Source organism: Gadus morhua, chromosome 7 (assembly GCF_902167405.1).
Source record: "Gadus morhua chromosome 7, gadMor3.0, whole genome shotgun sequence".
Lineage (NCBI taxonomy): Eukaryota > Metazoa > Chordata > Actinopteri > Gadiformes > Gadidae > Gadus > Gadus morhua.
In genome coordinates, this window is record NC_044054.1 from 29846032 (window position 1) to 29873399 (window position 27368).

Consider the following 27368-nt stretch of genomic DNA (forward strand, 5'->3'; position numbering starts at 1 on the left):
AACAACAACGAATAACACGAGCGTCTTCCTGTAACAAACAAACTGTAAACATAGGGCGCTCATATGACGTTAAGCATTTCCTGGCGCATAATGTGACGCTTCAGAACCTAAAATCCCGTTTCTCCCCGTTGACACGACAACACATAACCGGCGTTTTCAGAAATCTCCACTTTGGCCGGAGTTTTTAGAAATGATCGATTTCTGTGATTAAAAACGGCGTTTTCGTATAAATGAGAGGCCAAACCGCGTGGAGATATCTGCGTTTTCCCTTCGTGTAAACGGGGCCTGAGAGGGTCTTAGAGGAGCTGGACTCGTGGGGTCAGAGACACTAGAGTGGGATTGGAGGAACCGTCTTCATGTAACACTGCATTTCTTTTTTTCCCAGAAACTGGGAAAAAATAACTGATGTGGAATTTGCATATATTTTTTAATCCGTTCGTTCAAAGGCATAGGCGAGGCCCACCTTTTCGGCGATGTCCGTCCTCTTCAGGCTGATGTCCTCGTTCTCGCTGATGTCCAGCTCTGCACTGTCGTGTCTGTGGACATGAGCACACATAACTCTAGCGTCACACACCCTCTCTCTCTCTCCCCCTCCCTCCCTCTCTCTTAACTTGTGTCAGTAAATCTGTACCAATATTAATTATGACATTTTATACGGCCAAGAGCTAACCCACTAGCCCCTATGCTAATGCTACACAACAGTGCTCATCGCGGCCGTAGCGCGTTAGCCCCCGCGGCGGGCGCTACCTGGTCTTGCTGCGCTGAGGGGAGCTGGGGTTGGAGGTGGACTCGTCGTTGCTGGTGGTCTCCATCCGAGAGGCCTTGCTCTGGAGCTGCTTCCCCGCCGAGGCAAGGGGCTTGTTCACCGCGCCCAGGACGTTAGCCGCCTTGGGCTAACCGGGGGGGGGGGAGAGGAGGGGGAGGGGGAGGAGAGGAGAGGGGAAGAGGAAGGGGAGAGGGAGGGGGAGAGGAGAGGGGAAGAGGAGAGGGGAAGAGGGAGGGGGAGAGGAAGAGGAAGAGGGAGGGGAAGAGGGAGGGGAGAGGGAGGGGGAGAGGAGAGGGGAAGAGGAGAGGGGAAGAGGGAGGGGGAGAGGAAGGGGAAGAGGGAGGGGAGAGGGGGGGGAGAGGGGGGGGGAGAGGGGAGGGAGGGAAGAGGGAGTGGGAGGAGAGGGGAAGAGGGAGGGGGAGAGGGAGGGGAAGAGGAAGAGGAAGAGGGAGGGGAAGAGGGAGGGGAAGAGGGAGGGGAAGAGGGAGGAGAGGAGTTGGAGAGGAAGAGGAAGAGGGAGGGGAAGAGGAAGAGGTAGAGGGAGGGGGAGGAGAGGAGAGGGGAAGGGGGAGGGGGAGAGGAAGAGGTAGAGGGAGGGGGAGGAGAGGAGAGGGGAAGGGGGAGGGGAGGGGAGAGGGAGGGGGAGAGGAGAGGAGGAAGAGGAAGAGGGAGGGGGAGAGGAAGAGGGAGTGGGAGGAGAGGAGAGAGGAAGAGGAAGGGGAGAGGGAGAGGAAGAGGAGAGGAGAGGGAGGGGGAGGAGAGGGATTGGGAGGAGAGGGGTGAGAGAGGAGAGAGGAAGAGGAGCAGAAGGGGAGAGGAAGAGGAAGGGGATAACACAGGAGAGTTCAACATTAACAACATTACAATAACATGTTCAGAGCAGCGTGTGCTTGGTGTACGTACCGGCTCTTGGGATAACACAGGCGAGTTCAACATGAATACTCAAATTAACATTAATTAACAATTTTAACATTACAATAACATGTTCAGAGCAACCTGTGCTTGTTTTTAAATGTACTGGCTGCTCTGCGGCCTCAACTGAGTGTTTCACTACCTCCTTACTGTTTACTGCATGTGCCTGCGCCAAAATGCATTAAAAAGATTATGAAAAAGGTATTAATCAATAAAATGTAAAGAGGTATAAAGATTGCGGAAAGACTCCGGGGAGAACGTACCTTCCCGGGGGTGAAGAAGGACTTCATCTCCGGCGGGAGGTAGTTCTTCGCGTTGCTGAAGTTCTGAAACGGAGATCAGGATAGGTTGAGTCACGCTCCCTTAAGAACAGACGTGACGAAGCACACAGACGATATCCTACACACACTCATCAAAACCAGTTCGTCCCCTTTCTTCTAACGGAACGATCCTTGTCCATCTTAAGACCACTAACTTAATGTGGAGGATCGTGGTTGTGATTTCGCCCAGAGTTAAGACAAAGCACTCTGCATCACACAGACTAATGTCCACTCCTCCTCCCTATTAGTCCCATATTATACCACCAGGTGTGAGTGAGAATAGCCATTACAAGCCGTTTGAAAATCGACCTTTTCCTGTGGTTCAATGACATCACAAGTGGGCGTGTCCACCTAGATGCGTGTTGGAGAATGGAAAATGAAGAATTCTGTGGTGGTTTTGTGGCGATGCTGTAAATTGACTTCCTCTCCGTCTCTCTCCGTGCCCTGCCTGTGCAGATCGCTGGCAAGCAGACCACCAAGCTGTGGGAGGCCGACCAGCCTACCAGCCTACCCAGTGGACCCACTTGTGATGGCACTAAAACACAGGAAGAGCCCGACTTTCAAAACGGCTAATCCCACTCACACCTGGTGGGATAATATGGGACCTTTAACGTCCACACCGAGCTTCACAGCAGGCCGGAGACAGACCTGTCGGCGTTGACCTCAGAGCGCATCCGACCTCCCCTAACAGGAAGTAGGTCTGAGTGTCACTTCCCCCCCCCAGATCCCAGCAGGGCGGCGTCGTACCTTGTCGGGCTTGGTGAAGTAACGCGAGGGCAGGACGGGGTCTTTGGGCGACTCCAGGCTGTAGGTGGTGCTCTTGGACATGATGATGTTCATGGCCACGTCGCACACCGTGTACAGTTTCTAACGCGCAGAGAGGCAGACACACACACGTTTAGATATTCTCCAAACTCCAAACTAAGACAAAAAACGACCAGATTAGATTAAATTGATTTAGACATTGATTTTCTGATATGATCCGACAGATGCATTACTCAATAAATAATTCACTCTTTGCTCGGATTTCTCCCGCTTCGCTGCAGGACTCATTTATCTCGTCTTAATAGTTTTGATCTTGGGGAGGTCGCCCGCTTGCATTTGTCGCCGCGGTACCCCCCAGAAACGGGGGGGGGGGGGGGGGGGCTCTACCTCGTTGATCTTGGCGTCGGTGGGCGCCTGGGCGTCCTTGGTCTGCTTGATGTTCTCCACCATCTTGCGGATGAAGGCGTGGCTGTTGTTCTCGCTCTTGGCCATGATGATCTCCAGCACGAACCACAGAGACCTGGAGGGGGGGGGGCAGGGGGCCGTCAGGACCACCGCACGGACGAGAGGGGACACGGAGGCAGTGCTGCCGCCACGTCCCTCACGATCTGGCTTCATTTATGGGCACTAAGGCTCAATCCCATTTCTGCCCCTTACCCCTTCCCCTTATCCCCCTCCCCCTTCAGAACAAGGGGGAGGGGTAAGGGTAAGGGGTAGAAATGGGATTGGGTCTAAATCTCTGACGTGATGCATCTCAGCTTATTTCGAGGCATTCTTTTTATTTATTTTTATTATACAAAAGAAGAAGCATGTCTATTATTATTATTTTTTAACGGTAATAAAGGTGCAACAATTCATTTGGCTGAAGACCTGAGGCTGAAGAAGGAGAGCGTGGAAAAGGGGGAGCCTTACTCTTTGATCTCCTTGAGCTGCTCCAGGTCCTGGACCTTGACGTAGTCCGGGTCGTGGACCAGCAGGTGGATGGCGTAGGGAACCACGTACTCGGGCAGCAGAGAGAACAGCTTCTCTGTTAGAAGCACACCAACACACACAAAGTTAGAGAAAAATCCTTCCTGAACTTTGAATTATTTAACAAGAGATCTCGATTTTTGTATACATAAGTGGATTCCTCTATTCCAAGTATTAATGTTCTGTTCTAAAAACATTTCGTGGTTCTCTTCGTTACATCGTCCCTCACGGTTAAACAGGACTGCCGCTCCAGAACCGTCCTCTTACTCTTTCGGGCCAAGAACGAGAAAAACAACAAATACCAGACTGACTCAATAAGAACTCCATCTCCCAGGCTGAGTCACTCAATAAGAACTCCATCTCCCAGACTGAGTCACTCAATAAGAACTACACATCCCAGGCTGACTGACTCAATAAGAACTCCATCTCCCAGGCTGAGTCACTCAATAAGAACTACACATCCCAGACTGAGTCACTCAATAAGAACTCCATCTCCCAGGCTGACTGACTCAATAAGAACTCCATCTCCCAGACCGAGTCACTCAATAAGAACTACACATCCCAGACTGAGTCACTCTATAAGAACTACACATCCCAGACCGAGTCACTCAATAAGAACTCCATCTCCCAGACCGAGTCACTCAATAAGAACTCCATCTCCCAGACTGAGTCACTCAATAAGAACTACACATCCCAGGCTGACTGACTCAATAAGAACTCCATCTCCCAGGCTGAGTCACTCAATAAGAACTACACATCCCAGACTGAGTCACTCAATAAGAACTCCATCTCCCAGGCTGACTGACTCAATAAGAACTCCATCTCCCAGACCGAGTCACTCAATAAGAACTACACATCCCAGACTGAGTCACTCTATAAGAACTACACATCCCAGACCGAGTCACTCAATAAGAACTCCATCTCCCAGACCGAGTCACTCAATAAGAACTCCATCTCCCAGACCGAGTCACTCAATAAGAACTCCATCTCCCAGACCGAGTCACTCAAAAAGTACTACACATCCCAGACCGAGTCACTCAATAAGAACTCCATCTCCCAGACCGAGTCACTCAATAAGAACTCCATCTCCCAGACCGAGTCACTCAATAAGAACTACACATCCCAGACTGAGTCACTCAATAAGAACTACACATCCCAGACTGAGTCACTCAATATGAACTCCATCTCCCAGACTGAGTCACTCAATAAGAACTACACATCCCAGACCGAGTCACTCAATAAGAACTACACATCCCAGACTGAGTCACTCAATAAGCACTACACATCCCAGACCGGGTCACTCAATAAGAACTACACATCCCAGACCGAGTCACTCAATAAGAACTACACATCCCAGACCGAGTCACTCAATAAGAACTACACATCCCAGACCGAGTCACTCAATAAGAACTACACATCCCAGACTGAGTCACTCAATAAGAACTACACATCCCAGACCGAGTCAATCAATAAGAACTACACATCCCAGACTGAGTCACTCAATATGAACTACACATCCCAGACTGAGTCACTCAATATGAACTCCATCTCCCAGACTGAGTCACTCAATAAGAACTACACATCCCAGACTGAGTCACTCAATAAGAACTACACATCCCAGACCGAGTCACTCAATATGAACTCCATCTCCCAGGAGCCCCCCCACTCACCGCTGACGGCGGCGTGCTGCTTGAGGTACTCGCGGCGGATGTTGACGTTCTTCACCAGGCACTGGCGGGCGTGGGCGCGGCGCTCCTTCACGGGGTCCTTGGCGCAGAGGGCGAACACGGCCAGGTACTCCAGGGGCAGCCGCAGCCGGCACAGCCCCCGGTGGAGCTTCTGGGAGTAGCACTGACGCACCTGGTAGCACTCGTCCTGCACGGAGACAGACAGACAGAGAGAGGGAGGGACAGACAGACAGAGGGACAGACAGACAGACAGAGAGAGGGACAGACAGAGAGAGGGACAGACAGACGGACAGAGAGAGGGACAGACAGACAGACAGAGAGAGGGACAGACAGAGAGAGAGAGAGAGAGAGAGAGAGAGAGAGGGACAGAGAGAGAGAGGGACAGACAGACAGAAAGAGAGAGGGACAGAGAGAGAGAGGGACAGACAGACAGAAAGAGAGAGGGACAGAGAGAGAGAGGGACAGACAGACAGAGAGAGAGAGAGAGGGACAGAGAGAGAGAGGGACAGACAGACAGAGAGGGACAGACAGACAGACAGAGAGAGGGACAGAGAGAGGGACAGACAGACAGACAGAGAGGGACAGACGGACAGACAGAGAGAGAGGGACAGAGAGAGAGAGGGACAGACAGACAGAGAGAGAGAGAGAGGGACAGAGAGAGAGAGAGAGAGGGACAGACAGGCAGAGGGACAGACAGACAGAGAGAGGGACAGACAGACAGACAGAGAGGGACAGACAGAGAGAGCGACAGACAGAGAGAGGAACAGACAGAGAGAGGGACAGACAGAGAGAGGAACAGACAGAGAGAGGGAGGGACAGAGAGAGGAACAGACAGAGAGAGGGACAGACAGAGAGAGGGACAGACAGATAGACAGAGAGAGGGACAGACAGAGAGAGGGACAGACAGATAGACAGAGAGAGGGACAGACAGAGAGAGGGACAGACAGACAGAGAGAGGGACAGACAGAGAGATGGGAAATGGACCGAGAGAGAGGGGAACGAGTTTAACCCAGAGGCTCAGAAAACAGTGTCTTTCCGTCTCTGTGTGTGTCACAGTGTGTGTATACGTGTGTCACTGTGTGTGTGTGTGTGTATACGTATACGTGTCTGTGTGTGTGACTGTGTGTGTGTGTGTGTCTCTGCGTGCGTGTCCCTGTGTTGGTGTGTATACGTGTCTCTGTGCATGTCCCTGTCTGTCACTGTGTGTGTGTGTGTATAATACGTGTCTCTGCGTGTGTGTATCCCTGTGTGTCACCGTGTGTGTGTGTGTATAATACGTGTCTCTGTGTGTGTGTGTCCCTGTGTGTCACTGTGTGTGTATAATACGTGTTTCTGTGTGTGACTGTGTGTGTGTGTGTGTCTCTGCGTGCGTGTCCCTGTGTTGGTGTGTATACGTGTCTCTGTGCATGTCCCTGTGTGTCACTGTGTGTGTCTGTGTGTGTCTGTGTCTCTGTGTGTCTTCCGTAAGTTTAATTTCCTGGCCCTTATCAGATCCCACTGATGATATTTGCGCAACAGGAAATAAAGTTCTGAAACCCCGTCTGGCCCGGACACGACTCAGGAAGCCATGGGGCTCTGTGTGCAGAACATAAAACCACACACTGAACCACTTTAGCTGCACGGCCCCTCTAGAGAACAACACTCATACAATCCCCCGACGGGAGGCGTGTGTGTGCGGCGCCTCACGTTGATGACCAGCGCACACAGCTGGTACTGCTCCAGGGTGATGATCTCGTGGTAGCACGGCTCCTGGGCCAGCTTCAGCAGGGCGCACGCCGCCGCCAGACGCAGCCGCGACATGTCTGGTTTCCTGAGGGGGCGGAGTCACGGAGAGAGGCGGTCAGAGGGGGCGGAGTCACAAACAAAAGTTGGTCAGAGGGGTCGGGGTAGAGCGAGGCGGTCAGAGGGGGCGGAGTCACAGAGAGAGGCGGTCAGAGGGGGCGGGGTCACAGAGAGGCGGTCAGAGGGGGCGGGGTCACAGAGAGGGGCGGTCAGAGGGGGCGGGGTCACAGAGAGAGGCGGTCAGAGGGGGCGGGGTCACAGAGAGAGGCGGTCAGAGGGGGCGGGGTCACAGAGAGAGGCGATCAGAGGGGGCGGGGCATGGAGAGGTGGTCAGTTGGGGGCGGGGAAAGCAGTATAGAGGAGATGAAAGTTATGAAGAGAGGAGTGATGGCAATGAAAGTTATCATTTAAGAGATCGCCAGCATAAATGCATAATTTACGTCGGTTGTCCAACGCATTATGCATTTTTTATTGGTGTAATAAATACTCCACATGATTCAGGCTTTCCATTTGTAACTGTCTGTCTGCATTTTTGACGTGCAGCGTGTGTGTGCGTCTGTGTCTATGTCTGTGTGTGTGTGTGTTACCCCATCTTGCCCTGCTCCGTCAGGTCTCCGTCGCTGTGCAGGATGGCGGTCAGCATCCTTAGGGTGGAGTTCCCCGACTTGCTCTGGTTGTTCTTCACCCCAAGCAGCCACCGCACCATCAGCTTAATGCCCTGGATCTGAACCAGTAACACACACCATCAACATATAGACCAGTAACACATACCATCAGCTTAATGCCCTGGATCTGAACCAGTAACACATACACCATCAACATATAGACCAGTAACACATACCATCAGCTTAATGCCCTGGATCTGAACCAGTAACACACACCATCAACATATAGACCAGTAACACATACCATCAGCTTAATGCCCTGGGTCTGAACCAGTAACACATACACCATCAGGTTAATGCCCTGGATCTGAACCAGTAACACATACCATCAGCTTAATGCCCTGGATCTGAACCAGTAACACACACCATCAACATATAGACCAGTAACACATACACCATCAGCTTAATGCCCTGGATCTGAACCAGTAACACACACCATCAACATATAGACCAGTAACACATACACCATCAGCTTAATGCCCTGGATCTGAACCAGTAACACATACCATCAGCTTAATGCCCTGGATCTGAACCAGTAACACATACCATCAGCTTAATGCCCTGGATCTGAACCAGGAACACATACCATCAACATATAGACCAGTAACACATACCATCAGCTTAATACCTAAACATCAAATCATCTACATATAAACCAACACATAACTGCCATATAAACCATCACATCACTGCACTATCAAGCATCATATTTGACACCATGTCAGCTGACTATGACAACAGGTAACTGCAATGGGTCCAACAATGCAACGCAAGGACATTGCAAACATTTATTTTACTTATCTCCAAGACCAAACAATCATAAGAAACATGTAGTATACTAGGCACAGTTCTTAAAAGTGTGAAGTGTGATCTTAAATAGTGTCTCTAGCTGTGTGGACAGGCTGGTTCTGCGGGACGGACAGAGGGACACAGGAGGGACAGATGGACACAGAGGAGGGACAGAGGGACGGAGGGAGGCAGGCAGAGCAGCAGGGCTGGGCCCAGACCTTGGCCATGGTTTCCGCAGACACCTCGTCGTCCGCCACCCACAGCTTGGTGGTCTTCTTGCCAGCGATCTGCACGGGCAGGACACGGAGAGAGAGAGAGAGAGAGAGAGACGGAGAGAGGAAGTCTGTTTAGATTCTCCCCGTAAAACCACAACAGAATTCTTTGTATTAATCTCCAATCTGTGAAAGGTTATCACAACCCTCCAAAAAAAACCAACGCACTCAGCCTATTAAAAGACCCCCAGGTTCCCCTCTACAGAACCCCCGGTTCCCCTCTACAGAACCCCCCGGTTCCCCTCTACAGAACCCCCCGGTTCCCCGCGGGCCTACCCGGTCGTTCATGAGCAGGTCCTTTACGATGAAGTTGGCCACCAGGGATTTGAGCGGGGCGGCGAACTGTTCAGGGGCGAGCAGCGCCAGGTGGCCCAGCGTGGTCAGGGGCGTGATCAGCTGCTCCAGGTTGCCCGGGTCCAGACCCTTGTGCAGGGGCTTCACGGGGGGGACGGGGGAGACGACGGAGCAGAAGAGAGGGTTATTGGGTCAGTGTTAAGAGAAGCTCACCCAGTGTCTTCTGACGTCTGAGGGCAGCTCTGAGCTCAAGCGTGGGCGCTTCATTTTCTTTTGTGTTAAAGGTGAGAAGTTTGTCTTGATAGCCAAACTTTAATAGGGCATTTATAAAAGAAACCACTTCCTGCCGGCCGGTGAGGTTCATCATGATCTAAGGATGCCTTATAATTCTCCCTGTATTATGGCTTTTGTGCGAAAATCTGGCCTAAAGAAAGGGTTGCATGTGAATCTCGGCATTATTAAGCCCAAAAAACATTTGACATTTAGGATATATGAAGGTTGAGCCTAAAGGCCGAAAATATATTCAGTTACGTGAAGACTAAAACATTGACCGGTCATAAAACATTTCATAATCGACGGAGAAATTGTAATGACTCTATAACAAATAGTTCAACGCAAACCTCAATGGGTTTAATCAAACTTCACTCAACACGTTCTACGTGTGGATGTAAATGTCTTTTATGACATAGTGCTCCACAAACACATAACAACACAATCCTTGTTTGTTTGCTGTATTTGTTGTGTTCAGAGAAAAACAAAAGCGGAGCAGTGAGGGGGACTGACCTCGAAGATCTGGGCGAAGTGCGTGTCTCTGCTGACGAACATGGCGTGGATGCAGTGGATGGCGTACTTGGCCTGGCGAGGGGGCCCCCGCTTGGCTTTGGCCTGCAGTACCGGCAGCAGGACACTAGGGGGAGCAGGCGGGACGTTAAAACCCAGCTGACCCCAACCGACAGGAAAAAACAGCTGATTTGATACATGGGGCGACTGTCTCCCTGGGGAACACAATCCTTCAGGAGAAACATTAAGGACGTCCATCATATTAAGTACACAGCCATCAACAACGACCTCTTCATAATATACTATTTAAGGGGGGGATGTATTTTAATCTTCCTCTGTATAAACAAGCCATTGAAGACTTTTTAGCTCATCACAGGATCTGGCTGAAGGCCAGACAGCTCTCACTAAAACCGTTGAAACCCCAAACATCGTGGACTTCCTCAGGTCTAAACAAACAGAAGGCGCGGGGGGGGGGGGGGGGGTCTGAACGTACGACTTGATGTGAGGGAAGCTCTCCTCCATCTTGCTGCCCGTGTTCTTGAAGATCTGCAGTGCCGCTTCAGCCACCTTCTCGTCGTCCATCTTGAGGCAGCCCAGCAGGGACTCGAACGTCTCCGCCGAGTGGAACGACACCGGGTGGGTGAACGACAGCACCTGATGGGGGGGGGGGGGGGGGGGGGGTGGAGGACAGAATAGTCACACAGTGTGTCAGGTTTCATCAGCTGGTCACACTTTGGTACTTCCTCCTTCCTGTCGAAGGCTGCCGTGGAGTTTGACTGACGTTATGTTTCATCGCCGAGTCTGTATCGTTCTCTAATACCTCCAATAGATTCAGTGGGTTCAATGTATTTATACTAGAGCTGTCAAGCGATTAAAATATTTAATCGTGACTAATCGCATTAATGTCATAGTTAACTCTAATTAATCGCGATTAATCGCAAATTCTTTTTCTATGCTAAATATCCCTTGATTTTTTTGTCCCATAATTCTCCTCATTTTAATTCTCTTATCAACATGGTGAAGTGCATCGGCTTGCCTTGTGCAAATGTTTTTTTATTGATAACAACATTGGCATATACACTGATCAAAACAGGACGATACAAAAAAAGAGCCTATAGTGCAATTAAATGACTGCTTTGAACAAATGTCATTTGAACATAGCAGTTAGGCTACTGCTTCTTTGTTTTGAGCCAAAGAAAAAAAAAAAAAAAGAAGTTTTTTTTTTTTTTTTTAATAAAGTAATTGCGTTAATCGCGCGATAAAAAATTTAACGCCGTTAAATTTGGTTTGCGTTAACGCCGTTAATAACGCGTTTAACTGACAGCTCTAATTTATACACACACACCGTCGCACTCGCTTTCATATGCACCAAAATAAACAGAACAAATCTCTACACACTATAGACCTACAGTGTGGTTTCCATCGATGGTTTTGCTCTATGTGGTGAAATGCAGCGGGGGATTTTTCTGATGTATTTTGAATGGGTTTTCTGCCCCCTTGTGGTCAGACGTCAATAGAAAAATTCAAAACAACTCAATGAATCTCACCGGGGAACATTTCTCTCAAGCATCTTGTACACACAGAACAAGCAATTCATTTTTTATGGCTTCTGCAATTCTATTCAAAATCAAATGGGAACATTTCTAAAACGAATAATCGTGTCGAACCATTAAATCAACACACTACAAAGAGTGTCAACTCAGCAATTGCTTTATATATATTTATATTGTATACATTGGGCACCACAGGAGATTAATTAAAGCTCTTAAGCGCAGTAAAAAAAAAAATAATCCCAATTATTATCGTCCTCATTGTGCGGCCGTAGAGTGTGTGCGCAGTGTGTGTGTGCAGCGTGTGCGCAGGCGTGCCAGTTTGCGCGTGCGTTACCTTGAGAAGCTCCAGCCCTGCCCTGATGGCTTCATCTGTGGGGACTCCCTCCTCTTCGTCGTCCGCGGTGCCGTCTATCGACTTGTTGACCTGCTTTACCAGGGCACTGAGAGAGAGGGAGGGACAGAGGCGTCGAGGAGTGAGATGAGGATAGAGCTGTTTATCGACTTGCTGACCTGCTTTGCCAGGGCAGTGGGAGAGATGGCCATAGACCTCGAGGGGGGAAATAACTCTGGACGGAGAGAGACCAGACACGCCAACGAGGAAATGGATTCTGTTGAAGTGCACCAGCAACACAGAGCCCCGTCTTATAGACTCTGTGTTAAGAGTACAAGACTCTTAGCCTGGCTATTGCCAAACCAAGCTCAAATCGTAGATTGCACGTTGGTCTGGGGAGGCTAATGTCATTTTCTTCAGCACAAGAGGCGTGATCAACGGGCCTAGTTCAACAGACTCTGTATGCGATTGGCTGCTTGCCGTCGCTTCCCTGTCTTCGTTATGTTAATCCAGCCAGTAGCGCGCCAGGGGGGGGGGGGGGGGGAAAGCCAGCTTGGGGATTTGCTCCAGTAAAGGCGGATCGGAAACAGGAAGAAAGTATTTCTCCTCTCCAGCCCCTGCTGCAGGGCGAATTCAAATCGCCGGCAGAACAGGCTGGGGGTACCGAGTCTACAAGCCTCTACCTTGTAGACCGTGTTCCAGTAGTTCAGGACCCTTACCTTATAGACTCTGTGTCGATGTGTACGGGGGCTATTCTCTCCAGCAGGAACTTGACCATCTCCAGGAAGGGGTTGCTGGGCTGCTTGGGACTGCCGATCTTTTTGGTGATGTCCCTCTGTGGGAGAGCAAAACGCACACGGCAACACATCACGTTAAAAACAACAGGCGCACACGCGGCCTATAAAGTAGGGATGCACCGAAAATGTTCGGCCGAAAATGGCCCAAAACATAATGTTCGGTTTTGGCCGATGGAGTAAAAAGGCCGAAAAGAATACACCAAACATTTTTATTTTTGATCAAAAACATTTTTTTACAAATTTATTTAAGGGTACATTGTTCTTAAATACACACACACACACACACACACACACACACACACACACACACACACACACACACACACACACACACACACACACACACACACACACACACACACACACACACACACACACACACACACACGTTGCAAAACCCAGTTATTCATTAACCGTTAAACCACAGTATTGATCGACAGACTTGCATCGTTTCTTACGCCCTAGATATCAGTGCAGAGTTCCCCCTTTCAGTATACTCGGACATACAGTGTGGTGTACAGGTAGGAGTTCTGAGTGCACCATAAAACTGAGATAACGGACCAACGTTGTCGCACACTAGACTCATCTCTGTTCCGCTTACTTTGGAACAGAATCAAAACCAACACAAACACTGAGAGCTCAGTGTGTTGACACAGCGGCTTGTCGCACAACAGTGCACAACGCATGTGAACGCGCCACTTTAAAACAAGGCTTTATGGGAATGAATACACAACATGCCAGCGTTACTCATGCAGCACGTTATGCATCACGCAATTCTACGACTTAAAAAAGTTTGCAACGCAAAAAATGTAACGTCAGACAAAAGGTCGATACACAACACTATGATTGGAAGAATCTATTCTCACTCTATGACCACATTGACCCCAGAGGTTTGAGGGGGACTTACCACACAGACTTCGGCCTGTTTGCAGGAGCAGGCCGGGCTGACCAGGGTCTCGAGTTGGTCTCGGATCCGCTCGTCCTCCTCCAGGACCTGGGCCAGCTTCTTGACAAAATCCTGGGCCTTGCCGGGATCAGGCAGATTCCCTACAAACACACACACGGCAAACAATTATGATCTCTATTATTAAAAAAAATTCCTTGGCATTGTAGCAGCTACAGATTAGTAACACACTTTCAATTATTAAAGATTAAATAGCTGAAGCAAGGGCAACGCTATGCAGTGTGTGGAGTGAGCCTGTTCACTTACTGGTGATCACCATGACTTTAGCAAACACTGCTTTGCTGGAGGCGTCAGACTGTGGGAGAGACAATAAATATCATTATTAATGTGGTTCATAGAAAGGAGACATACTCATTGAGTAAATTGATCTCTAGAGATGCAACACTGGACCATAAAGAAATGATGCCAACGAGGCAGGTTTACCTTGGGCTGTTTGACCAGGTCTAGCAGGTCTTTGACGTTGTGTCGCAACATGTTCTGGCACTTCCACATCTCGTTCAGAGCTCTGCAGGGAGGAAGGAGGAGGAGGAGGAGGAGGAGGAGGAGGAGGAGGAGGTGTTGAGGGAGATGAGTGGTGTTAGAACACACCAAACGTGTTGTGTTCTCCACATCTCATCTGTGTATGTCTGATTCTGGAAGTTGAGGGTAGCGTAGTGTGTTGTTGTAGCTTGTGTGTTGCTATAGCATGTATGTGCGGTAGTGATTATTGGTGTAAAATCATTTTTGGGGGTACGGTAGCTTTCTAGGGGAGTAAAGTCTTTTTTGGGGTGCAGTCATTTTTGGAGGGGGTAAAGTAGTTTTTGCGGCAGTCGCTTGTTGGGGTACAGTAGTTCTTTGGGGGGGGGGGGGGTAAAGTAGCTTTTGGGGAGGTAGTCGTTTTGGGGGTACAGTAGCTTTTTGGGGTACAGTAGTTCTTTGGGGTGGTAAGGTAGCATTTTTGGGGGACAATCGTTTTGGGGGTTACAGTAGCTTTTTGGGGTAGAGTAGTTCTTTGGGGGGGTAAGGTAGCTTTTGGGGAGTTAGTCGTTTTGGGGGGTACAGTTGGTTTTTGGGGTACAGTAGATCTTTGGGAGGTAAGGTAGCTTTTGGGTAGGTAGTCGTTTTGGGGGTACAGTAGCTTTTTGGCGTACAGAAGTCCTTTGGGGGTTAAGGTAGCTTTTAGGGAGGTACAGTTGTATTGGGGGGGTACAGTAGATTTTTGGGGTACAGTATTTCTTTGGGGGGTAAGGTAGCTTTTGGGGAGGTACAGTTGTATTTGGGGGTACAGTAGCTTTTTGGGGTACAGTAATTTTTCGGGGTACAGCGCTCGTTACTCACTTGACGGCGTTGGTGTCCAGCGTGGCGTACAGGTAGTAGAGACACTTCATCCTCTCAGAGGTCTCCAGGTTGTGGGGGACCATGTACTGGGCGAAGATCCGCTCTACCAGCAGCCTGGGCCCGGCCAATCACAGCACAGCAGGAAGAGGAGCGAACACAGAGTGAGACCAAACAGGAAACGGTATAGGTCAAAAGTGTATCCCCAGCCAACCACCGCACCGCCAGAACAAAGCACCAGGAAGGGAAAATACAAAACAATATGAAAGGGACTTTCATACTCTAAACTAACACTCTTGTTGCCAGGAAGCTCTGCACATCAACAGAAGTGCTTTGAGATCGATTAGCGATCAACTATAGCAGCAGTAACCCATGGCTATACAGTGTCCAGGTCTATTGATCCAAGATATTCTGTAGCAACTAATTCAATACAATGATCTGATAGAGAGTACTTAAATAATTTCAAACAGATTAGGAAAGTGAGGACTTTAGAATCAAGTCAAACATAGCATAGCATAGCCATGAACCCTTTTTCACGTTGCAGGCTCAAGCGGAACAAAATCAATCAATCCACTTGTCGGGGTAACACATCTTATTCTAAGCATTGCTAGTAGCACAAACGGCGTTGGACCCTTTAAAATCCCAGTCGGATCTCAAATGTGGAACCGGGACCCTCCCCTCACCAACCACCCAGGGGGGGACTCTGCGGCCCACCTGTCGTCGATGCTGTTCTGGTAGTATATGTGCAGCAGCTTGTCTTTGATCCAGGAGATCTGCTTGGAGGCGTCGCGCCCGCCCTCCCCCTGCAGGGAGTACTTCTTGTAGATGGAGGCCAGGCCCATCATGGCCTCCTTACGCACGCGCCACTGCGCCACAGGAAGGGGGGAAGACAACGACAGGAAGGGGAAGTCAGTTGGAGGAAGTAGAAGTATGGCGAATGCACAATTGTGGTGCATTCGAATAAACAATACCATTTATTTATTCATCTAGTAGGAATTCTAACAAGCAGGCACAACAAAGAGCAGGTAGCCTAACGAGCAGGTAGAGAATTAGGCATCGCGCTTAACGATGCCTTCAGGCATGTCGAGGATCGAAACCCCGTACCATTCGGCTTGGAATCAGATCCACTGGCCATAACACGTCCTGATTTAATGCACCGGTGGACCCTCCACTCACCCTCTTGTCCAGGGTCCTCTCCTTCACGAAGTTGAGCAGCGCGTCGTTCACCAGCGCCAGGTCCTTCTTGGCAGCTGTCACTATGGAGACGATGACGTCGTGGCGTATGGCCTCCTCGGGGTCGTGCGATCTGACCTTCAGGAACTCTGGGGGAGGAAGAGGAGAAGGGTGTGGGGGTGAGGGTCATTCAAAACTGTTTGTACCGTCACACAGATGGTTGGTGGTGTGATTACTTTCTATAGTTTATCAGGTGGATTCACCCAAAGTGACGTGGGGATTTTTCTTTTACCGATACGTGTCACTAATGAACAGGAACTAGGTCAGGTATCTTGCTCAAGGGTGCCTACGGGTAGAATGCAACCTCAGGGGTTCGAACGCACAACAGTTGGGCTGGGAGTCAAACATCCTAACGACTCTTCTATCCTGCCCCAACAGACCAAGCGGAGACGGCAACAGCCATGTGCAGGCACTGTGGAGACGACTACCCGACGTCATGGTAGCCCTCTCGGTCGGTCCGAGCGTGGGTCTGAAGGAGAGGCTTACCGGTCAGGTCCTTGGCCAGGTCCGGGTGGTTCATGAGGCAGTGGCTGGCGAACTTCACACACTCCAGCCGGATGGGGACGTGGATGTCGTTAAACCTTGGGGGGAAAACCCGCGCCACACGTCAGTCGCAGCTCACCCAAGGTCAGCGACCACTGACACAAGGTCAGCCCCCACCACACACTGTCACTTGACGTCAGGTCAAATGACGACAAAGCGGCTTTTTAGCACATCCGATACAAACCACAATAAAACAAATACGACAAAACAACAGAAACTTGAGCAATACATTGCTATGCATCACTGCTAGAAGGCCATCCACCCACACACACACACACACACACACACACACACACTTGGTACACACCTGCCAAGGTAGCACTGCCAGAGAGGCTTGTTCTGTCCAGCCAGCTCCGAGTCTTTGGCTCCGAACATCTTAGCCAGCAGCTTCACCACCTGTAGCCGCTCATCGTTGTCGTTGCTCTGCGGTGACACAAAATCATCCCGTTATCACTCTGCACGGAGACGGCCACCGCCACAGCGCAGGAACTCGAGCAGACAGCCCGCCAGAGGAGGGTTGCTGGTTTGAAAACAACGCTCTGCTCCGTCTGGCTGACGTGGCCGACGTTCGAGCAGGTCCTCATTGTTGGGTCGAACTCAAGAGATAAAACGGAAACCTTGGAAGTGAGTATAATGGCTACACGGTTATGCTCCTCTGTTGAGGTTTACATCATCGTTATCGTCCGTTAGAAGACAAAGGCGTCTGTAGCGCCCTGGTAATAATAGAAGAATTTCACCGGAGTGGCAAAAACATTATTCAGAGGAAGGAAGAGAGTGTCTCGGTTCTGCAGAAGGCAGCAGGGCAGACGCATTATAACTAATCTGTAGAGAGATCTGTGGTGGAGCTTCATCGGTCTGGGGTCTAGGGTAACGGCAGGGTACTCTACGCGGGGAATAAAATAACGTGGTGTCGTTTTACGATCATTACAGCACATTCGGGTGTCTCAACCCTTCCCGTTGGGACTCTCTAAAGACGTCTCTATCCACCTCCGCCCCCAGACACCAGATAACCATCGCTATTCTACAGCAGCAGCCACCGCCACATCTGAACTCACTCCTCGTTATAAGGAACTCTCTGTAGGCAGTGGACGCGTCTCCGGATCAATACCCTCGCATCACTCCCCTTCCCCTTTTTCCCTAGCCCGTCAACACTCTTTATCGTACATAAACACTCGTCGACGCTGATGGAAGCGGGCGTGGGGGGCGGCGATGAACGGAGCGCTCCGAAGCGTGGACGATGGATAGGGACGCAGCCAACAGCGCGCGTTACAAGAGACATCAGGACGGGTGACGAGTGGGGAGGGAGGGACGGAGAGAGAGAGAGACAGGCCGTGCTTTATCTCTTCCTTGTCCCGAGTGTAATAACGCTAGAGATACAGGAAGAAGAGGGAGGATGCGGTGGAGGAAGCGGGCAAGGGGATACACTCAGATAACGAGCTCAAGAGCCGGGAGAGAGCGAGAGCGCAAGCGATAGCTGTAAGGTAAGAGTGATACAAGGAGAGATTCGGGGAGGGAAACGTTGGTGTTAAGAGCTTAAGGGAGAGACTACTATCAGCGATGGTGAAGAAGGAGAGAGAGGACTATCAACAATGGTGAAGAAAAAGAGAGAGAGAGGGAGCCAGCTGGAGCAGAGCGAGAGAGAGATAATGGTGAGTGGGAGTTAGGGGCTCTGTCTTGTTATTATTCTGTTGAGGCAGCAGCAAGCTGCGCCCCCCCCAATCCCCCAAGCGGTTAATGAGTGTTATCCATCAGGGAGGGAAACCTTCAGCCCTGCCACCACCGCTGGCCAGGCATTATGCTGAGTGGCCCCACACACACACACACACACACACACCTAATGACCAGCCTAACAACGACGGATCGTGAACCATCCATCTATATAAAACTAATGACACAGATTCTCCACCGCTCATAACGCCACGGTGTTGCTGATCTTGGAGGACACATACTAGGCGTTGGGTGCAGCCGTAAACAAAAACACCTCAGACACACAACAGAAGCAGAGCAGCGGCGGCAATCCATCGTGACACGACAATACGCGTTGGAACGCAAATATAGCGATGGAGGGTCGGGTTCAACGAACAACAGGTGACGCAGAAACGTCAAAGCTAAATTAAGTGACGCAGAGCCACACGGAAACTAAGAAGATGGAGGACGACCGTTTCGGGAGGGGAGCTGTGAACAATGTGTCCAAGACAACCCACCCGCACCGACACAGAGGGAGACAGAGGGCGAGGGTGTGTGTGTCTACCTTGAGCTTGAACTCCAGCTGGGGCAGGACCGACAGCAGCAGGTGGCTGTCTATGTTGTACAGCTCCAGGATGAGGTCAAAGACGTGTTCCGACAGGTCGCTCACGGACGTCTTGCCCAGCATCAGCACCTGGTTGAAGAACTGCAGGGTGGGAGAGCGAGAGACAGAGAGGTGTGTGAGAGAGACGTGTGAGAGAGAGATGTGTGGGAGAGGTGTGAACGAGAAGAAAGAGTCAAATACCAGACAAGATTTAAAAAGGGTCATTACACTTTAATACTTTGCACACTCATTGCACTATAGTCGGGAGGAATTTACTACGGGGAAAGGAATCGGGAAATTCTGATTAAACAAGTGAGAGAAGATTAACGGAAGGCAGCGGGCATACCATCCCCCCCCCCCTCCTCCCATATCATGTCTATCCTACATCAAAGTCAGTGCCTTGATAGGGCACTTCAAAAAAGGACAAACCCGGCCCTGCATGCTCTCCTGTCCCGTGTACATCCCCAAGAGCATTTGCAGTGCCGGGTTTGAAGGCAATCCGTGAGGCTATGCCTCGGATGGAACGGCAAGGGCAGTTCATCTTGTCAATGAAAGGGGTGAGGCATTGCCGGGCCAAAGCTTCCAACTTGAGTAGACTTGGGAAAGTTTTACAAACGGGGTCTTTTTTAAACACCTGCCACCAGCCAAGGACATTCAGCACAGCAGGTCAAAATTGTCGGGGTTATATACTATAACAATTGCTAGCGCGGTTTTTAAGTCAATTGTCGAATCTGTTTAGCAACCACGATTGAAATGGTGAATAGTGGAGTTATTATGCCGCATTAGTCGTATTCAATAGTACAATGGCACCACTTAAATTCCCTCCAACAGCCTGTTGAAAAGGTCCCGTTTCCAATTCATCCCATAATAATTTCGCTCCACCGTGTATGTGGGATTGTGCAGTCTGTTTGAGCAGAAACACCAGCCGTCTCAAAATAGTCTGACGTTTATGTTAATAAACTCCATAAAACCCTGTGCCATCAACGCCACACCATCCAATTTGTTCAAAAATAGCGGAAATCTCTGAAAACACACCGTTGCATCGTCTCTATAGAGAGAGAGAAAGAGAGAGAGAGAGAGAGAGAAAGAAAGATTCTGGGCTTTGTCGAATTATGCGTGGCAGTGAAACGCAACACAAGACACTAGATTTACATACAATGATTTATTCTGCAACAACCTGAGAATCGCACCCATGTCAATGCAACGCCTTGCCCCTACAACACTTAAACCGCGTCACGTCAAAGTGTGGTACACGTCAACACGGGTGCATCGGTGGCCAGTATTCTCTCACGCAAATGATAAATGTACATGCATTCATGGATTTATTAAAAAATACAAGTTTAAGTTAGAAGCCTGGGGAATGTTGACATCTCGCACGGCACAGTGAAGATTTGTTTCCTAACACTGCAGGTTCCTCTGAGGATCATGTTTTGTGCTGTGGAGCTGGTAGACTGAGAGAAGAGACGGACTGAGGTGGTGGCTCTTACGTTGGTGATGTAGGGCTCGATGGCCTGGGCTGTCCTCTTCAGCAAGGCCTTGGCCAGGTCGTACGCCTGCTTGTTCAGGTTCTGGAGCACAGAAAAACAAGGAAACAAGTTATGAACGGCACAACAATTATGAAAATTTTAATTATATAATGGCAATAGGACTGGGCCTGGATATCCAACCAAAATTAAATTAATATAATTAAAAATATAACAAATAATATATTCAAATAATCAAATAAAAATAACATAATAATGTAATGTAAAGCCATTCCAGTATACTGGTATATACAATACACGAGTCCCTCCTCATGATGTCCATTCAGAAGGACCACTGCAGCGCGGGGAAACACGCAGTACCCATGTTGACCTGCAGGGGTCTCACTGAATTGAGGTAAACGGGAATGACAGAGCCAGAAGGCCTGAAGAGGTCCAGTGTCCTAGCAATATCAAATCACTTCACTAGAGTCCACCTAAGTGTATTACGAGCCCTTTTAACACAGCTACAGTTACAGCCTCCGAGCGCTCAGACAGAAAGAATCCACAATCATTCAAATCCCGTCCGACACAGAGGAGGGAAATAAAACGGCACCAAAGCCCAGAAAGAAAAGTCAGTTAATGCATAAATGTTTTAATAATGTAGAAATGTGTTAGTTCAGTGATTGCGGGGGGTATGTGTAAGTGTGTGTGTCTGTAGTGTGTAAGTGTGTGTGTCTGTAGTGTTTAAGTGTGTGTGCGCGATTGTTCGTGAGTGTGTGTGTGTGTGATAGTGTGTTTGTGTGTGAGTGTGTTTGTGAGAGAGTGCTTGTGTCAGGCCTGCACACGCACTCTTTACACATCCTTTAGACTGCAGATTGCGTGTGTGCGTGTGCGTATGGGGCATGCAGATGTGTATGTGTGTGTACCTTGTGCGCGGGGACCAGGTTGACCAGCACCGTGTCCAACAGCTCCTGGGACACCGTGTCGCCCTCGCAGATGATGGAGCTCATCAGGTCCACCATGTGCATGTGCACCTTCTGGTTGTGCCCGTTGCTACGGAAACGGGAGAGAGAGGGATAAATAAACACGGCACCGCGCGGGGGGGGGGTGGGGGGGGCCGAGCCAGGCGCTAACTAGCGTGGCAGGCGGTAGCATCGATGGAAGGCATCGCAGATGGAACGCCTTTCATCTCAAACCGCCGTTTGCCGTAGCGCGTGTAAATAAATGCGTGTGCGTGTGTCTGTGTGTGTGCGAGTGCCGATGGGATGGGATGGGGGGCATTAAATGTGCAGTTCAAAGCCACGCCAACGGTTATGCTGTTAGAAAACACAAACACACGGTTATTTAAAAATTAGATTATTTACACTTTCTCCGCCCCCCCCTGAGCTTGTTTGTATAGAAATAAACAGAAGTCCAGCTGTTCCAACGTTTGCCTGGCATTCACTCCCTGGAACATCTGTCCACCTGACCACAACACCAGTGTCGGATACAGGAGTCCTTGGGGGAGACTGGCTTCCTGTTTTGACGTTCTACTGAATAAAAACGGTTTTGCTCGAGTGGGTGAGACTTCAGAGGGGAATCGTATAAGTATTTCTGCCGTGGTCGGTCTGCGAGTTCATTTGAGACCGTCAAGATGCATCACAGTTTACTACTGCTGGCCGAGTTTGTGTCAGCCAATCACACGCTTGCAGCAACGTGATTGGTCGAAACAATTATGAAGCAAAAGAAAGATGCCCTGTTCGGTTAGATTCAACTTTAGATCAGTAATGTAAAGTCTAATTTGTGAGGCTACCATGACATCACAGGGGCAGAAATCATCTCGCAGTGCAGCCGTCAGTAGAGAGATAGAGAGGCCCACAGAGACTTCAGCAACACACCAAGCAGCTGATTCCACTGTCCGTCCGCCAAAACACACACGTGTGTGTGTATGTGTGTGTGTGTGGTCTTACTTGATGACTTGGAACAGGGTCCTGTACAACTGGGTGAAGATCTCATTGCTGTCTTCAAGTTCAAAGCAGATATTGTAGGACTTGACCCAGGCTATGTTCTGAAGCAGGACAAAAGACAAAATAAATAAACCGGAGTCTTTCATGAGCAAATTAAAACATTGAACAACATTAAACACCATTGGACAGCAGCTTTGACACACACATCACATCGTAATCTAGACACCCACCTCCAGCAGGTAGAAGTACCGGTTGAACTGGGCACTCTTGGTGTCCTCCAGACCTTTGAGTTGCCTGGTGATGAACATGAAGATGTCCTGGAAGAACGGCGACACAAACACATGTCACCGACAGCTACTCCTTGGTCTCCACTTCAAAATACATCCACTTCAAAATAAGTGCAATGCTAAATGGATTGCATTCAAAGCGCTTTACAATACCGCCCAACGTTCACCCATTCATGCACACGTTCACACACCGACGGCGGTTTAAGCCATGCAAGGCGACAGCCAGCTGGTCAGGAGCAGTGAGGGTGAGGGCGTCTCGCTCAGGGACACCTCGACACTCTAGCTAGGAGGAGCCGGGGATCGAACTAGCAACCTTCTGGCTACCAGCCAACCCGCTCTACCCCCTGAGCCACATGCCGCTGGTGATTGTTGCTTAGTTACGACCCCCCCACCGTCCCCACCTTGAGCTTGTCGGGGGAGGTGTAGGGCGCTTCGGGGGCGTAGATCCGGAAGATGTCCGCCAGGCAGCACGCCACCAGCAGGCGGACGTCCTTGTCCGGGTGCTTGAGGAAGAAGTCCGAGGCCAGGTGCAGCGCCAGGTTCAGGTACAGCTCCTTCTCCTCCTCCGAGTCCTGGTCCATGTCCATGAAGGTCTTCACCACCATCTGGGGGGGGGGAGGGGGGGGGGGGGGGGACGCAGTAAGAGAACTTAGAACCACGACCTCCAAGGACGACCCGGCGCGTAGAGCGTCGAGTCGCCATGGTAACCAGGATGTGCGGCGCGGGGGGGGGGGGTCACTGACCTTGAGGCGGCGCACCATCTCCTCCTTGGAGATCTTGTCGGAGATCTCCTTGACCCCGGGGGGGTAGGTGACCTTCGCGTCGGCAGCTCGAGCTTTAGAGTGAGCCATGCTCGCAGCTCCTCAGTGCCTGGAAACAACAACATTAGCTCCTCAGTGCCTGGTGACATCATCAACAACAACATTAACATTAGCTCCTCAGTGCCTGGTGACATCATCAACAACAACATTAACATTAGCTCCTCAGTGCCTGGTGACATCATCAACAACAACATTAACATTAGCTCCTCAGTGCCTGGTGACATCATCAACAACAACAACATTAACATTAGCTCCTCAGTGCCTGGTGACATCAACATTAACATTAGCTCCTCAGTGCCTGGTGACATCAACATTAACATTAGCTCCTCAGTGCCTGGTGACATCAACATTAACATTAGCTCCTCAGTGCCTGGTGACATCAACATTAACATTAGCTCCTCAGTGCCTGGTGACATCAACATTAACATTAGCTCCTCAGTGCCTGGTGACATCAACAACAACATTAGCTCCTCAGTGCCTGGTGACATCAACAAGAACAACATCCACATTAGCTCCTCAGTGCCTGGTGACATCAACTACAACAACATCAACATTAGCTCCTCGGTGCCTAGACACACCAACAACAACATCAGCGCCGCACTGACAGTAGACACGACAACAAAAACAACATAACAACACCACATCTCAGAGCCTAGACACAACATAATAACAACATCAACAACAACATCATCTCAGTGCCTAGACACAACATAACAACATCAACATCAGCTCTTAAGTGCCTGGAAACAACAACATCAACGCCAGAATCTTTTTAAAAGGCACCCAAACTAGCATCAATCAATCACTGAAGAAGCTACCATCGTTATTGTTATGATGGCATGGCCCTAAATCCTTGAACACGACACCAACACCAGTTAACATAGACGCCAACACGACACCAGTTAATATAGACGTCAACATGGGTCTCGTCATGAATAAGTCACCAACATTGGGCTCCTCATAACATGAGGACGTCGCCAACATTAGGCCCAGCATAACATGAGGACATCGCCAACATTGGGCTTCTCATAACATTAGGCCATCGCCAACATTCCCATCATAACATTAGGCCATCGCCAACATTCCCATCATAACATTAGGCCATCGCCAACATTGGCACCCATCATAACATTAGGCCATCGCCAACATTCCCATCATAACATGAGGACGTCGCCGACATTAGGCCCATCATAACATTAGGCCATCGCCAACATTCCCATCATAACATGAGGACGTCGCCAACATTGGCACCCATCATAACATTAGGCCATCGCCAACATTCCCATCATAACATGAGGACGTCGCCGACATTGGGCCCATAACATTAGGCCATCGCCAACATTCCCATCATAACATGAGGACGTCGCCAACATTGGGCTTCTCATAACATTAGGCCATCGCCGACATTGGGCCCATGATCATAACATTACGACTTCGCCAACATTGGGCCCCTCATAACATTACGTTGCGCCAACATTGGGCCCCTCATAACATGATTAACTTCACCAACATTGGGCTCCTCATCATAACATGAGGACGTCGCCGACAGCCAAGTGACTCAGCATCGCAACTTTAGGAGGCCGGGCGAGCTTCCTCCTATCCGAGGCCGGGGCCTTAGTGAAGATTTAATTCATCCTAAAGTGTTCGTCCTCAGAGATCCCGGAGGAAACGTACTGAATGAGGACACGCTCCATCCAGATAGAACCCCCTAGGGGGGCTGGAAACCCAACACGTATCGCTCTGCCGCAGCGCTAACCACCATGCTACTATATAACACCTGGCGTAGGGGGAGGAGAGAGAGGGGGAGGAGAGGGAGAGGAGGAGAGGGAAGGAGGGGAGAAGAGGGAAGGAGAGAGAATGAAGGAGAGGAGGGGGAATGAGGGAGGAGAAGGAAGGAAGGAGAGAGGAGAGGGAAGGGGGAAGGAGGAATAAGGAGGGAGGGAGGGAAGGAGAGAGGATAGGGAGGAGAGAGAAAGAAGAAGGGAGGAGAGGGATGGATGGAGAGGGAAGACGGGAGGAGAAAAAAAGAGGGAGGGAGGGAGGGAGGAAGGGAGGGAGAGAGGGAGACGAGAATCAGCAGCGGCAAGGAGGAATGAAAACCATCTTACATAATGTTCAACTTCAGCTCCGATAACAAATACATCATCCGTTTTGAATCTGGAGGGTTGGGGGCTACACTCTTCAGGGCTCCAAGCTCTGGTCATAGTCGAGTCTACAGTCTAGGTCTGCAACTGTGTGTTGAGTGGCGTGTTCACTGGGGTAATCACCAGGCAGTGTTTTTTTTGCACGCTGAACCAGGGATACGTCTCCAGCCTTCGTAATTCACACTGCTCAGAAAGTGTACGCTGCCTTTCATTCATAATTAAACAGAGTCCACTGCCCTCACACCGAGATTGCACCCAAACCAAATACTGCCTCCAATGAATTCAATAAATGATGAGAAAGGCAGGAAAAGAGTAGTGAGGGTGCAAAGAGGGAAATCCAGTAGGGGATCTGCTGCCAAAGTCTTCTTGGCTTGCCGTGCTTGTTTAATAGATATTCTTCTGTTGTGCACCAATGTGGGGGGTCCCTTCATACTTAAACTCTCTGATGAACAATTTAAATGTCAGCTGCATGGTAATCTCCAGCCAAATGTCCCATCATCATGCACACTCGGTGATGCAGCATCAACTCGGCTTCGTGACTGTATCACAGCACGAACTCCTTCACCAGACTCCTGCCCATACACAGCCTTCATTCTAAAGCCGGTCGGCCATCTGTCCGCTTTCCATTACAGGCCTTTTCCCCTGCATTGAAACCCTGCAGGCAGGCAGCCCGCCCGCTTACTCATCCCCTCTCAGCCAAAACAAACGACTTGGCAACAATTAGGAAGGCCATGAAGTGCAGTTATTGCTCCAATATGGTGCCGCCACTCTGAGGCTGATGTGAAACATGTCTCGCGTGGAACGCCCGCCCGTCCACCCACACACACCTGTCCATCAGGGCTTTGACTCCGAACTTCGTTATTCGAATATAATTAGAATATCAAAAAATAAATCAAAATTCGAACGAATATTAGGCAGCCCTTAATATTCAAACCTGTTATGGCCAGGCCAAGAGGGAGAGACGTCGGAGAACCCGACGCAGTCTATTCATAATATTGTAATGACCACGGAAGAGGCAGTGAATGAAGTATTGATTGGACAGCGATTTATTAGAAACCTAATAAACCGTTGGAACACGCAAGACCGGTAACCATAGCAACGCGGGTAAACAAACATCGCGAAGCCCAATCCAGGTCTTACTGAAGGCATTTAATGGTCAAAATATTATTGATAAATATTCGAATATTAATATTAATAAACAAACAAACTTCGAATATGATTTTTGGGCAAAAGTCAAAGCCCTACTGTCCGTAGTGAAAACTATCTTTGCCGTCAAGTGAAGAAGCATTGGTTTGCTGATACATCAGTGGGCGTTTGTTCTGGGCATGGCCCCGGGCGCGAGACACAGCACACCTGTGTGGGCAACATTGTTGAGGCAGCCACACTTTGTAGAACAGGTGCCAAGCTTAGCACCAGTCTCCTCCCCACCCTCCAGGGTTCAGTAAAGGCCCACTTTGCTTCTGCCAGCTCCTAAAGTAGACATGTTATCTAATCGAGGTATGGCAAAGAAATAAACTGAGTGGGAGGGAACCCAGTTACAAACGGATGGCATGTGTGCCATGCACTGGAGATCTATTATACGAACAACTTAATTGTTTTAAAGGTTATATCAGCAGCCGGCTCACCCCTCTGTTTGTCTTTCGTGCATCCAGTAAAAACTATCATGAACGCAGCGCAAAA

General features: G+C 49.7%; 1 protein-coding gene and 1 long non-coding RNA gene across 5 annotated transcripts in view; one reads left to right on the top strand and one right to left on the bottom strand.

Annotated features, from left to right (window-relative positions):
* The window catches only part of LOC115547279 (uncharacterized), a 16373-nt gene extending 1969 nt beyond the window's left edge, over nt 1-14404 (top strand). The window contains exons 2-3 of the long non-coding RNA XR_003977346.1: nt 7553-7554; nt 14394-14404. This is a non-coding gene — a long non-coding RNA (uncharacterized LOC115547279). The remainder of the gene's footprint in view (nt 1-7552; nt 7555-14393) is intronic.
* pds5b (PDS5 cohesin associated factor B) overlaps nt 1-27368 on the bottom strand; it is a 39708-nt gene that overhangs the window by 3645 nt on the left and 8695 nt on the right. For 2 of the 4 annotated variants that reach the window (XM_030361372.1, XM_030361373.1), the window contains exons 2-31: nt 23467-23593; nt 23125-23328; nt 22667-22753; nt 22440-22537; nt 21417-21543; nt 20515-20595; nt 18989-19129; nt 17045-17160; nt 16681-16775; nt 16138-16283; nt 15676-15827; nt 14965-15078; nt 14071-14152; nt 13894-13942; nt 13591-13730; nt 12606-12721; nt 11890-11995; nt 10496-10656; nt 10006-10129; nt 9205-9363; nt 8875-8943; nt 7790-7926; nt 7107-7230; nt 5403-5607; nt 3676-3790; nt 3151-3283; nt 2746-2865; nt 1942-2004; nt 748-893; nt 464-536 (exon numbers count right to left, since the gene is read on the bottom strand). In XM_030361372.1, coding sequence (XP_030217232.1) covers nt 464-536; nt 748-893; nt 1942-2004; nt 2746-2865; nt 3151-3283; nt 3676-3790; nt 5403-5607; nt 7107-7230; nt 7790-7926; nt 8875-8943; nt 9205-9363; nt 10006-10129; nt 10496-10656; nt 11890-11995; nt 12606-12721; nt 13591-13730; nt 13894-13942; nt 14071-14152; nt 14965-15078; nt 15676-15827; nt 16138-16283; nt 16681-16775; nt 17045-17160; nt 18989-19129; nt 20515-20595; nt 21417-21543; nt 22440-22537; nt 22667-22753; nt 23125-23328; nt 23467-23574 — 3591 coding nt within the window. In that variant the 5' untranslated portion in view covers nt 23575-23593. Of the gene's footprint in view, nt 1-463; nt 537-747; nt 894-1941; nt 2005-2745; nt 2866-3150; nt 3284-3675; nt 3791-5402; nt 5608-7106; nt 7231-7789; nt 7927-8365; nt 8435-8874; nt 8944-9204; nt 9364-10005; nt 10130-10495; nt 10657-11889; nt 11996-12605; nt 12722-13590; nt 13731-13893; nt 13943-14070; nt 14153-14964; nt 15079-15675; nt 15828-16137; nt 16284-16680; nt 16776-17044; nt 17161-18988; nt 19130-20514; nt 20596-21416; nt 21544-22439; nt 22538-22666; nt 22754-23124; nt 23329-23466; nt 23594-25652; nt 25672-27368 lie in introns of those variants that run through there. The other 2 variants (XM_030361374.1, XM_030361376.1) reach the window with 2 other exon arrangements.